We start from the raw sequence: 13,100 nt of genomic DNA on the forward strand, positions 1-13,100 counted from the left end.
TGTTTAGGTGGCTGTCGCTTTAAATGCAAATGAGATTGTGCTCTTTTTCAGAAGAGGGTGGAGCTACACCATCATAGTGACAGATGTAAATCAGCAGTGTGTGTGTTGTGAGTGCTGGTCAGGTGTGCTTCAGCGTGAGCATGTGCTTCATCTGTCAGTCTATGTCGCTCCTGTCTCTGTTCATCTAGAACTCCACATCTATAATCCTCTATGCTGACATTATCTTCAGCAGCTCAAACACTCTAATGGCTAATGGACAGATGGCTGCTTCTCACTCAGGGCTGCTGGACATGCTAATGAGATGGAGAGATGGGCACTAGTGGGCGGGGCTTTCCCCCTCTGATGACACGTACAAAGAGAGAATGTCAATCACAGTGTGCATCAACATAATTCAGTATGTTACTTCCAAATGAAATTGAATATTGAGTAGGGGCGGGGCTTTCTGTTTGTGCATCATTCTCTCATAGCAAACTAACAATAAGAGGGGCGTGGCTAAGAATATTCTGGGTGGAGCATCATACTGACATCATCTGAGAAGGAGCCAATCCAAACGCAGAAGCAGAGGCTCAGACTGAAGAATGAAGACTACCTAAACAAACTAATTAATCCTTGTTAATTTCAGTGGATTAAGTCGAGCAGATTAATTGTTCACCTAAAGCGATGTGCGCTAGCAAAATAAATATTGTACATTTTGATTCCACACATACTTTACGTACCTGTTGTTGTTGTTTTTCTGCTGTTTTTCTGCCTTTAATAAGAGTCACAGTGGAGTACGTCACCGCATCCTATTAACACACACGTTTAGACACACAAATGACATTTAATTTGCGTTTTATTCTTGTTTATCTTGTTATGAAAAGTTCACCTCATCATCTGTTCTCTGGATCACTCGTCTGCTTCTTTCTTTCTCTGTAAAATTAAACAAAGCTTTAAATACTCATAGCTTATCACGCACAATAAGCCAGTAAATTTACCTAGCTGCAGATTTACTTACAGGCATAAGCAGAGCTTCCATTTTCCTTCTTTTTAACATATGAAATACATTTATGGTGACATGCAATATTGCTGTTTTTTTCATTAATACATTACATTACCATAAGACCAATCTATATATAATCCAAAAGTAGTCAGATTGCATTACCATAAAAGTAATCTAAATGTAATCCAAAAGTAGCCAGATTGCATTGCCATAAAAGTAATCTAAATGTAATCCAAATGTAGTCAGATTGCATTGCCATAAAAGTAATCTAAATGTAATCCAAAAGTAGTAAGATTGTGTTGCCATAAAAGTAATCTAAATGCAATCCAAAAGTAGCCAGATTGCATTGCCATAAAAGTAATCTAAATGTAATCCAAAAGTAGTCAGATTGTGTTGCCATAAAAGTAATCTAAATGTAATCCAAAAGTAGTCAGATTGTGTTTGCCTAAAAGTAATCTAAATGTAATCCAAAAGTAGCCAGATTGTGTTGCCAATAAAAGTAATCTAAATGTAATCCAAAAGTAGTCAGATTGTGTTGCCAATAAAAGTTATCTAAATGTTATCCAAAAGTAGCCATTAAACGTACCTAGCTGCAGATTTACTTACAGGCATAAACAGAGCTGGTTTATGTGTATTCTGGATTATGTAATCAGTTTAAAAATATCAAGAACATGTAATTAGAGTAAACTACTTTTTAAAACACTTGTAATCAGACTACAGTTACTTTGTTATGGATTACATATTATTTACACAATGGTAGTTAACTGCTCACAATTCATTGATCCTCCCATTTTTTCTCCTTTTTAACACATGTAATACATTTATGGTGACATGCAATATTGCTGTTTTTTTCATTATTACATTACATCGTATTTTTTAGATTAAATATTTGATGTCACAGCTGGTATTTCTGAGAATTTCATGCTTTTCAATACTGGTTGTTGTAATTCTGCTGTTTTCTAAAAGTAGTCAGATTGCGTTGCCAATAAAAGTAATCTAAATGTAATCCAAATGTAGTCAGATTGCATTGCCATAAAAGTAATCTAAATGTAATCCAAAAGTAGTCAGATTGCATTGATAATAAAAGTAATCTAAATGTAATCCAAAAGTAGTCAGATTGCATTGCCAATAAAAGTAATCTAAATGTAATCCAAATGTAGTCAGATTGCATTGCCATAAAAGTAATCTAAATGTAATCCAAAAGTAGTCAGATTGCATTGCCAATGAAAGTAATCTAAATGTAATCTAAAAGTAGTCAGATTACGCTACCATAAAAGTAATCTAAATGTAATCCAAAAGTAGTCAGATTGCATTGCCAATGAAAGTAATCTAAATGTAATCTAAAAGTAGTCAGATTACGCTACCATAAAAGTAATCTAAATGTAATCCAAAAGTAGTCAGATTGCATTGCCAATAAAAGTAATCTAAATGTAATGTAAAAGTAGTCATATAGCATTGAGAATTGTATAGATTGTCTTTGTTTTGTAATCTTTAATTGGTATCTAAAAATCCACCCAGCTAAACAGAATATAAACTGAATAAATAAATAAAATAAATTAAATGTAAGCCATCTTTAGCGTTGTTTTTATGGTGTGTGTATGCTTGTTCAAACCTGTAGTGAATCTCCAGTAAATGCATCTAGTCACTAACAGAATGAGCATCAGACAGATGAGAGATATCAGAGAGCATGTCAGAGTATTTGAGGTGAAATCTTCAGGATCTGAGAAAACAGAAAAAAATGTCTTAATGAGAAATAAATGAGTGAACCGTTTCTGTAATGCCAACAACCATCATCATGACACATCACCATTAAAATTGCTTATAAAAGATTTATGTTTCTTTCTTCTGTTGAACACAAAATAAGATATTTTGAAGAATGTTTGGATGTTTGGAAGTTCAGGCTTGGTGTTTATAATAAACGTAATTTATACTGAACGTCACTATATAATTTCCGTCTGTTCAATACCTACATTTTCAATCCTGTTCATACTTGCATTTTTCACATTTTTTTGTTAGGTTAGAGGAATTAAAATACTTTTAAAAAACCATGAACATCATAAAAAAGTTAATTTTGAACCCAAAAAATGAATAATGTATAAATAATGCTTATTAATGTGCTGCTTATTTTAATCTGAAGCTTCACACAAGCTCTTGGTCTTACTTGTTTTTGCAGTAAGAGTGAGATGAATGTTTGTGGAGTGTTTTCCATTGACTGTACATGTATATACTCCTCCATCGGCCTCCGTCAGGTTCCAGATCCACAAGGAGAGATTATGAGCAGAATCTCTGATCGTCTGAAATCTGCTGTTCAATTCTTCAACATCTGAAAGCAGCGTCTCGTTCTCAGCCGAGCGCCTCCATTCAAAGTGTTTGGGTTTGGTTTGTGGATCTTCACAGAAACACGGAAGCAGCACAGACTCCCCCACATCTGAGATCATGACAATATGAGGATGATGATCGGGTAAAGCACAGCCTGCAGGAGCACAACATTGTTTTACAGTTATTTACTGCAATTAATATACAAGGTCGCTGGTTCGAGTCCTAACTAGGTCAGTTGGTGTTTCTGTGTGGAGTTAGCATGTTCTCCCCGTGTTGGTGTGGGTGCATTATAGTTTAAGGTTTTAAACTGATTTTAAAGCAAACATCTAGTAAGTAGTCTGTGAAGCTGAATGTGTTTTACCTTGAACAGAGGCAACATCTCTTAAAGCACACCATTTCTTTACCTTTAATGGTGAGACTGAAGCTCTTGTGTTGATTCTCATTGATCCAGCATGAATACAGTCCTTCATCTTTCTCCGTCAGGTCAGAAATCAGCAGAGTGAGATTCCCTGAGTTGGTGTCAAACATGTGAAATCCGCCTCCATCGGGTGTCTTCAGTCCAGTAGAGTTATTTACTTCTCGGTGGTTGGGTAATTTCCATCTGATCTCTGATGCTGGATTGTGTCGAGTGGAACATTTGATCAAACAGGAGAGAAACACAGAATCTCCTGAATATCTGCTGACCTCCACTGATCTTTCATTTCCTAACACATAACAACCTGCAGACACGACAAACAATCACACATTAGATTATAAATACCTCATAAAAAATTACTATAGTCATTTAGAGTAAATACTGTGAGGTTTTTAAACCAGGACAAAGTACTAGAAATGATCTGTTGTGGTAATCCTGTTGTTGCTACGGTAACACAACTATAGTTGCTATGGTAACAACAACTGTAGTAATCGATCCGTTGCAATAATTTTATAGTTGATATGGTAACATCTGCAGTAATTGATCTGTTGTGGCAATTTTACAGTTGCTATGGTAACAACAACTGTAGTAATCAGTCCTTTGCAGTAGTTATATGGTTGCTATGGTAACACAACTGCAGTATTTGATCTGTTGTGGCAATTCTATAGTTGCTATGGTAACAACAACTGTAGTAATCGATCCGTTGCAGTAATTTTATAGTTGCTATGGTAACACAACTGCAGTAATTGATCTGTTGTGAAAATTCTATAGTTGCTATGGTAACAACAACCGTAGTAATCGATCCGTTGCAGTAATTTTATAGTTGCTATGGTGACAAAACTGCAGTAATTGATCTGTTGTGGCAATTCTATAGTTGCTATGGTAACAACAACTGTAGTGGCTATGGTAACAACAACTGTAGTAATCGATCCGTTGCAATAATTTTATAGTTGATATGGTAACATCTGCAGTAATTGATCTGTTGTGGCAATTTTACAGTTGCTATGGTAACAACAACTGTAGTAATCAATCCTTTGCAGTAGTTATATGGTTGCTATGGTAACACAACTGCAGTATTTGATCTGTTGTGGCAATTCTATAGTTGCTATGGTAACAACAACTGTAGTAATCGATCCGTTGCAGTAATTTTATAGTTGCTATGGTAACACAACTGCAGTAATTGATCTGTTGTGAAAATTCTATAGTTGCTATGGTAACAACAACCGTAGTAATCGATCCGTTGCAGTAATTTTATAGTTGCTATGGTGACAAAACTGCAGTAATTGATCTGTTGTGGCAATTCTATAGTTGCTATGGTAACAACAACTGTAGTGGCTATGGTAACAACAACTGTAGTAATCGATCCGTTGCAATAATTTTATAGTTGATATGGTAACATCTGCAGTAATTGATCTGTTGTGGCAATTTTACAGTTGCTATGGTAACAACAACTGTAGTAATCAATCCTTTGCAGTAGTTATATGGTTGCTATGGTAACACAACTGCAGTATTTGATCTGTTGTGGCAATTCTATAGTTGCTATGGTAACAACAACTGTAGTAATCGATCCGTTGCAGTAATTTTATAGTTGCTATGGTAACACAACTGCAGTAATTGATCTGTTGTGAAAATTCTATAGTTGCTATGGTAACAACAACCGTAGTAATCGATCCGTTGCAGTAATTTTATAGTTGCTATGGTGACAAAACTGCAGTAATTGATCTGTTGTGGCAATTCTATAGTTGCTATGGTAACAACAACTGTAGTGGCTATGGTAACAACAACTGTAGTAATCGATCCGTTGCAATAATTTTATAGTTGATATGGTAACATCTGCAGTAATTGATCTGTTGTGGCAATTTTACAGTTGCTATGGTAACAACAACTGTAGTAATCAATCCTTTGCAGTAGTTATATGGTTGCTATGGTAACACAACTGCAGTATTTGATCTGTTGTGGCAATTCTATAGTTGCTATGGTAACAACAACTGTAGTAATCGATCCGTTGCAGTAATTTTATAGTTGCTATGGTAACACAACTGCAGTAATTGATCTGTTGTGGAAATTCTATAGTTGCTATGGTAACAACAACCGTAGTAATCGATCCGTTGCAGTAATTTTATAGTTGCTATGGTGACAAAACTGCAGTAATTGATCTGTTGTGGCAATTTTATAGTTGCTATGGTAACAACAACTGTAGTGGCTATGGTAACAACAACTGTAGTAATCGATCCGTTGCAATAATTTTATAGTTGATATGGTAACATCTGCAGTAATTGATCTGTTGTGGCAATTTTACAGTTGCTATGGTAACAACAACTGTAGTAATCAATCCTTTGCAGTAGTTATATGGTTGCTATGGTAACACAACTGCAGTATTTGATCTGTTGTGGCAATTCTATAGTTGCTATGGTAACAACAACTGTAGTAATCGATCCGTTGCAGTAATTTTATAGTTGCTATGGTAACACAACTGCAGTAATTGATCTGTTGTGAAAATTCTATAGTTGCTATGGTAACAACAACCGTAGTAATCGATCCGTTGCAGTAATTTTATAGTTGCTATGGTGACAAAACTGCAGTAATTGATCTGTTGTGGCAATTCTATAGTTGCTATGGTAACAACAACTGTAGTGGCTATGGTAACAACAACTGTAGTAATCGATCCGTTGCAATAATTTTATAGTTGATATGGTAACATCTGCAGTAATTGATCTGTTGTGGCAATTTTACAGTTGCTATGGTAACAACAACTGTAGTAATCAATCCTTTGCAGTAGTTATATGGTTGCTATGGTAACACAACTGCAGTATTTGATCTGTTGTGGCAATTCTATAGTTGCTATGGTAACAACAACTGTAGTAATCGATCCGTTGCAGTAATTTTATAGTTGCTATGGTAACACAACTGCAGTAATTGATCTGTTGTGGAAATTCTATAGTTGCTATGGTAACAACAACCGTAGTAATCGATCCGTTGCAGTAATTTTATAGTTGCTATGGTGACAAAACTGCAGTAATTGATCTGTTGTGGCAATTCTATAGTTGCTATGGTAACAACAACTGTAGTGGCTATGGTAACAACAACTGTAGTAATCGATCCGTTGCAATAATTTTATAGTTGATATGGTAACATCTGCAGTAATTGATCTGTTGTGGCAATTTTACAGTTGCTATGGTAACAACAACTGTAGTAATCAATCCTTTGCAGTAGTTATATGGTTGCTATGGTAACACAACTGCAGTATTTGATCTGTTGTGGCAATTCTATAGTTGCTATGGTAACAACAACTGTAGTAATCGATCCGTTGCAGTAATTTTATAGTTGCTATGGTAACACAACTGCAGTAATTGATCTGTTGTGAAAATTCTATAGTTGCTATGGTAACAACAACCGTAGTAATCGATCCGTTGCAGTAATTTTATAGTTGCTATGGTGACAAAACTGCAGTAATTGATCTGTTGTGGCAATTCTATAGTTGCTATGGTAACAACAACTGTAGTGGCTATGGTAACAACAACTGTAGTAATCGATCCGTTGCAATAATTTTATAGTTGATATGGTAACATCTGCAGTAATTGATCTGTTGTGGCAATTTTACAGTTGCTATGGTAACAACAACTGTAGTAATCAATCCTTTGCAGTAGTTATATGGTTGCTATGGTAACACAACTGCAGTATTTGATCTGTTGTGGCAATTCTATAGTTGCTATGGTAACAACAACTGTAGTAATCGATCCGTTGCAGTAATTTTATAGTTGCTATGGTAACACAACTGCAGTAATTGATCTGTTGTGGAAATTCTATAGTTGCTATGGTAACAACAACCGTAGTAATCGATCCGTTGCAGTAATTTTATAGTTGCTATGGTGACAAAACTGCAGTAATTGATCTGTTGTGGCAATTTTATAGTTGCTATGGTAACAACAACTGTAGTAATCAATCCGCTGCAGTAATTTTATAGTTGCTATGGTAACACAACTGCAGTAATTGATCTGTTGTGGCAATTCTATAGTTGCTATGGTAACAACAACCGTAGTAATCGATCTGGCGCAGTAATTTTATAGTTGTTATGGTAACACAACTGCAGTAATTGATCTGTTGTGGTAATTCTATAGTTATTATGGTAACACATTACCTGTAGTAATTGATCCATGGTAGTAATTCTGTAATAGATACGGTAACACAACAAATGTAGTAGTTGATCTGTTGTGGTGATACTACAGTTGCTATGGTAACAGCAATTCGCAATTCTAGTAATATATACAAATGAGCCAATACTGCAGTTTTCTACAACTACAGATTATATGATACTACAATACACCAATACATACACACACACACACACACACACACACATATATATATATATATATAAACTACTATAGTATTTTTTCAGTATTTACTTAGTCACATAATAATTCTATAAGTGCTAGAAAACAAACACTAATTTATGAATGATGTTATGAATATATAACCGGCACTAACTAAAAGATTGACGTTTATAGCTGGTCTGCATATACTGTTATTACAGTAATAACCAACGCTCCTCACCTTCAACAGTTAGCTGAATGGTGTTACTGAGACACCTGTACTTTCCAGTGTCGTCAACAGTCAGATGAGTGATAGACAGTGAGTGATTTCTGTGAATCTGAACTCTGTCTTTAAATCTCTGCACCTTCATGTCGTCCGCTGGAAACACAGAGTATTCAGGAGATGCAGATGTGAACTCTGAGTAAAACCACTGGACGTCTGAGTGTCCGGCGTCTCCGCAGGGCAGCAGCACAGACTCTCCTGGAGAACAGCTGATCACTGACTAATATACTGAACAACCTGAACACACAATACATATTAAACAAGCTTACATTTGTAATCTACTGCTTTTTAATATAGTTATACATCATTTTACCATTTTTAATCCATTCAGATAATCTTCAGTAACATTTTTGCATTTTGAAGCGAGAGGCTAATGGTCTAATCTGATTTAGTGATTTTAAGCTAATCTAATTTAACTCTGGGAGTTATTTAATAATTATAACAAGTCATTGTATAACAGTGGTTTGTTCTGTAGACAATCTAAAACTAATATTGCTCAAGGAGGGTTAATAATTTTGAGCTTAACATGGGTTTAAAACAATTAAAAACTGATTTTATTCTAGCCGAAATAAAGCAAATAAGACTTTCTCTAGAAGAACAACTGAATCTGTTCAACATCATTTGGGAAATATTCATTCATTAATTTTCTTTTCGGCTTAGTCCCTACATTAATCAAGGGTCGCCACAGCAGAATGAACCGCCAAATTATCCAGCATTTGTTTTACACAGCGGATGCCCTTCCAGGTGCAACCCATCCATACTCACTCATTCACACACATGCACTATGGACAGTTTAGCTAACCCAATTCACCTGTACCACATGACATGTGTTTGGACTGTGGGGGAAACCGGAGCACCCAGAGGAAACCCACGCCAACACGAGGAGAACATGCAAACTCCACACAGAAACACCAACTGACCCAGCCAAGGCTTGAACCAGTGAACTTCTTGCTGTAAGGCGATCGTGCTAACCACTGCGCAACCATTTAGCCCCATTTGAGAAATATAATACTACTACTAATAATAATAATTATATATTATATATAATGTTTCCCATTACTGGGTTGCACATGGAAGGGCATCCGCTGTGTAAAACATATGCTGAATAAGTTGGTGGTTCATTCCGCTGTGGCGACCCCGGATTAATAAAGGGACTAAGCTGAAAATAAAATAAATAAATGTACATATACACACACACACACACACAGATATATATATATATATATATATATATATATATATATATATAAATATATATATATATATATATATATATATATATATATATATATATATATATATATATATATATATATATATATATATATATCTGTGTGTGTGTGTGAGTGTGTGTGTGCGTGTATGTGTGTGTATATACAAGAAACAGATTTACAGTATAAACTTTTGAACTTATATCAGTATCAAAAACATTTGATGGACCAAACATATTTAGCCTTGTCCCCTCATCTTATTCACTTTGATTACATTTTTTTGAATGCATTTTCTCATTCCACTGAGCACACTGCTGTCTGTGTATTAAAGATAATTGTGCACCCACAGTAGCCATGGTGAGACTGCTATTTGTGTAACACTCCATTTTAGCGGTAAATCAATGCAAAGCTCAACAAATTAAAAGCAGAAATCCCATAGAAGCAGAACTGCAATGGTTATTTCTTCTAAATCTATTTTTAATTGGAATAATACCATAATTCCGTCTTTAAAATGACCGCAAACTACTCGAACAAAACAAAGCACAGTGTGTTTGATAGTAAATATGGCCAAGGTCTCTCAATCATACCTGTAGAGAACTCCAGTAGTCCAGAGCAAATCAGAACAACACACAAACACGTCAAATCTGAGGTCTGAAGTGCTGCCATTATACCCGCTCTTTCTCTCTCTCCTCTTCCTCTGATGGACAGATGTGTGTGTAAGCAGTGAGAAAAAGAGAGAAGTATTTAACACTTTTGTCTTTATGCCACAAACACCACATCCTGAAGAGTTCTGCCAATCTGTTTAAAAAATGTGAGGTAAATATGGGCACATCAGCCTACATATGGAATAACACATGCTAATAAATGGGATGATGATGATTAAATAGATGCATAAAAAAGTACATTTTTAATTGATGAAATACATCATCAATCCATCTGTAAAGTTATGCAGCAGGACTGAAAAGTCACGCATTAAACACTAATATCGTCTAATAAAAACAGGCCTTCAAGTCCCTCTAGTGGTCGAACGATGAAGTTAACATAATTATCTTTTCTTTTGCAGATCAAACAGGATTTTGCACCTGTAATTGATTAAAATGTTTATTTTATGAATGTCTTTTACTCATCTTTAAAGTAAATCTGGAAAGTCTTTATCCGTCACTGATTATATTTATTTACAAAATGTATTATGTAAATGTGGTGCAGTGGGTAGCACGATCAGTTAGTGGTGGGTCGGTTGGTGTTTCTGTGTGGAGTTTGCATGTTCTCCCCGTGTTGGCGTGGGTTTCCTCTGGGTGATCCGGTTTCTCCCACAAAACCAAAGACATGAGGTGTATTGGGTAAGCTAAATTCTCCACAGTGTATGAGTGTGAATGAGTGATGTGGATGTTTCCCAGTGATGGGTTGCAGCTGGTAGGGCATCCGCTGTGTAAAACACATGCTGGATAAGTTGCCGATCCCAGATTAAAAAAGGGACTAAGCCAAAAAGAAAATGAATGCATGAATTATGTTAATGTACTGTGTGTGTACTCCTTTACTTCTCACTTGAAAAATGCCATAGTATACTTTAGGATTTACAACAGCACAATGTAATAAATTGCAGTGGTATACCATAGTAACTGCTTCCTATCCACTTATATATTTACTACTGTATTTCCTTTACTTGCATTATACAGTCAGTAACAGTGGAAGATACATTCATATATGAAAACACAAAATAAATTGACAAGATTCAGTTGAGAGACTCATTTTATATTACTTTGATGGTTGGTAGAGGTTAAATAAAATACAATTTTGATGAGTAATTTAATAAATAATAGGAATAATACTTAATTTAATTACTGTTTTTACGTTACTGTGAGGGTTTAGAAGGGTAGACATTAAAATACAAATTAATGAGTAATTTAATAAATAATATGAATATTTCTGGTTTTAATTGCTGTTTTTATATTGCTGTGATGATTTAGTAGGGGTGGACGTTAAATAAAATACAAATTAATGAGTAATTTAATAAATAATATGAATATTTCTGGTTTTAATTACTGTTTTTATATTGCTGTGATGATTTAGTAGGGGTGGACTTTAAATAAAATACAAATTAATGAGTAATTTAATAAATAATATGAATATTTCTGGTTTTAATTACTGTTTTTATATTGCTGTGATGATTTAGTAGGGGTGGACGTTAAATAAAATACAAATCAATGAGTAATTTAATAAATAATATGAATATTTCTGGTTTTAATTGCTGTTTTCATATTGCTGTGATGATTTAGTCGGGGTGGACTTTAAATAAAATACAAATCAATGAGTAATTTAATAAATAATATGAATATTTCTGGTTTTAATTGCTGTTTTTATATTGCTGTGATGATTTAGTAGGGGTGGACTTTAAATAAAATACAAATCAATGAGTAATTTAATAAATAATATGAATATTTCTGGTTTTAATTGCTGTTTTTATATTGCTGTGATGATTTAGTAGGGGTGGACGTTAAATAAAATACAAATCAATGAGTAATTTAATAAATAATATGAATATTTCTCATTATAATTACTGTTTATACTTTACTTTAAGGGGTTTGGTTGGGGTAGACATTAAATAAAATACAATTAATGAGTAATTTAATCAAAAATATAAATAATACTCATTATAATTACTGTTTTTTACTTTACTGTGAGGGTTTAATAGGGTAAACTTTAAGAAATATAATTTAATGAGTAATTTAATAAATAATATGAATAATACTCAATTTAATTATTGTTTTTATATTATTGCGCGGGTTTGGTTGAGGTATACTTTAATAAAATACAATTTGATGAGTAATTTAATAAATAATATGAATATTTCTCGCTATAATTACTGTTTTTACATTACTGTGAGGGTTTATAAGGGTAGACGTTAATATATACAATTTAATGAGTAATTTAATAAATAATATGAATATTTCTGGTTTTAATTACTGTTTTTATATTGCTGTGATGATTTAGTCGTGGTAGACGTTAAATAAAATACAATTTAATAAGTTATTCAATAAATAAAATGAATATTTCTCATTATAAATACAGTTTTTACTTTACTGTGAGGGTTTGGTTGGGGTATACTTTAACAAAATATAATTTATTGAGTAATTTAATAAATAATATAAATAATACTCGTTGTAACTACTGTTTTAATACGTTACTGTGAGGGTTTGGTAAGGGTATATATTAATAAAATACAATTAATGCAGTTAATAAATAATTTAAATAATTCTCGTTAACTTCTCGCCGCAACTGTATCCCTTCTAGAAATAACCCTTTTCCCTGGTAATTATACCGCGTATTGTTCAAAATATTTATTAAATTACTCAATACATTGTATTTTATTAACGCCTACCCCTATCTCAACCCCTCAAATTAATATAAAAATATAAATTATTGTCTTACAGTGTCACAAAAATTACGCTATCTGCAGCTGTGAGTATCCGCAGCTGTATCCCTTCTACACTTCACCCCTTTATAAATGCGCTCACACCGTCTTCAACTGTTGCTGGGATAACCGCACGTCTGCTCTGATTGGTCCGCATCCTGCTACAGC

At 34.0% G+C, this 13,100-nt stretch overlaps 2 protein-coding genes across 4 annotated transcripts in view; both read right to left on the bottom strand.

Annotated features, from left to right (window-relative positions):
• Nucleotides 1–13,076, bottom strand: part of LOC103909728 (contactin-2-like) — a 16,764-nt gene extending 3,688 nt beyond the window's left edge. Inside the window, exons 1-8 of one of the 3 annotated variants that reach the window (XM_073939491.1) lie at nucleotides 12,950–13,076; nucleotides 10,108–10,217; nucleotides 8,268–8,546; nucleotides 3,703–4,017; nucleotides 3,141–3,452; nucleotides 2,592–2,699; nucleotides 866–909; nucleotides 717–785 (exon numbers count right to left, since the gene is read on the bottom strand). In XM_073939491.1, the coding sequence (XP_073795592.1) occupies nucleotides 717–785; nucleotides 866–909; nucleotides 2,592–2,699; nucleotides 3,141–3,452; nucleotides 3,703–4,017; nucleotides 8,268–8,397 (978 nt within the window). In that variant the 5' untranslated portion in view covers nucleotides 8,398–8,546; nucleotides 10,108–10,217; nucleotides 12,950–13,076. Of the gene's footprint in view, nucleotides 1–716; nucleotides 786–865; nucleotides 910–2,591; nucleotides 2,700–3,140; nucleotides 3,453–3,702; nucleotides 4,018–4,058; nucleotides 4,162–8,267; nucleotides 8,547–10,107; nucleotides 10,218–12,949 lie in introns of those variants that run through there. The other 2 variants (XM_073939493.1, XM_073939492.1) reach the window with 2 other exon arrangements.
• Nucleotides 1–13,100, bottom strand: part of fhip1ab (FHF complex subunit HOOK interacting protein 1Ab) — a 446,377-nt gene that overhangs the window by 252,081 nt on the left and 181,196 nt on the right. The gene's annotated exons all lie outside the window — the stretch shown is intronic.

The sequence above is a fragment of the Danio rerio genome, chromosome 23, assembly GCF_049306965.1.
Source record: "Danio rerio strain Tuebingen ecotype United States chromosome 23, GRCz12tu, whole genome shotgun sequence".
Lineage (NCBI taxonomy): Eukaryota > Metazoa > Chordata > Actinopteri > Cypriniformes > Danionidae > Danio > Danio rerio.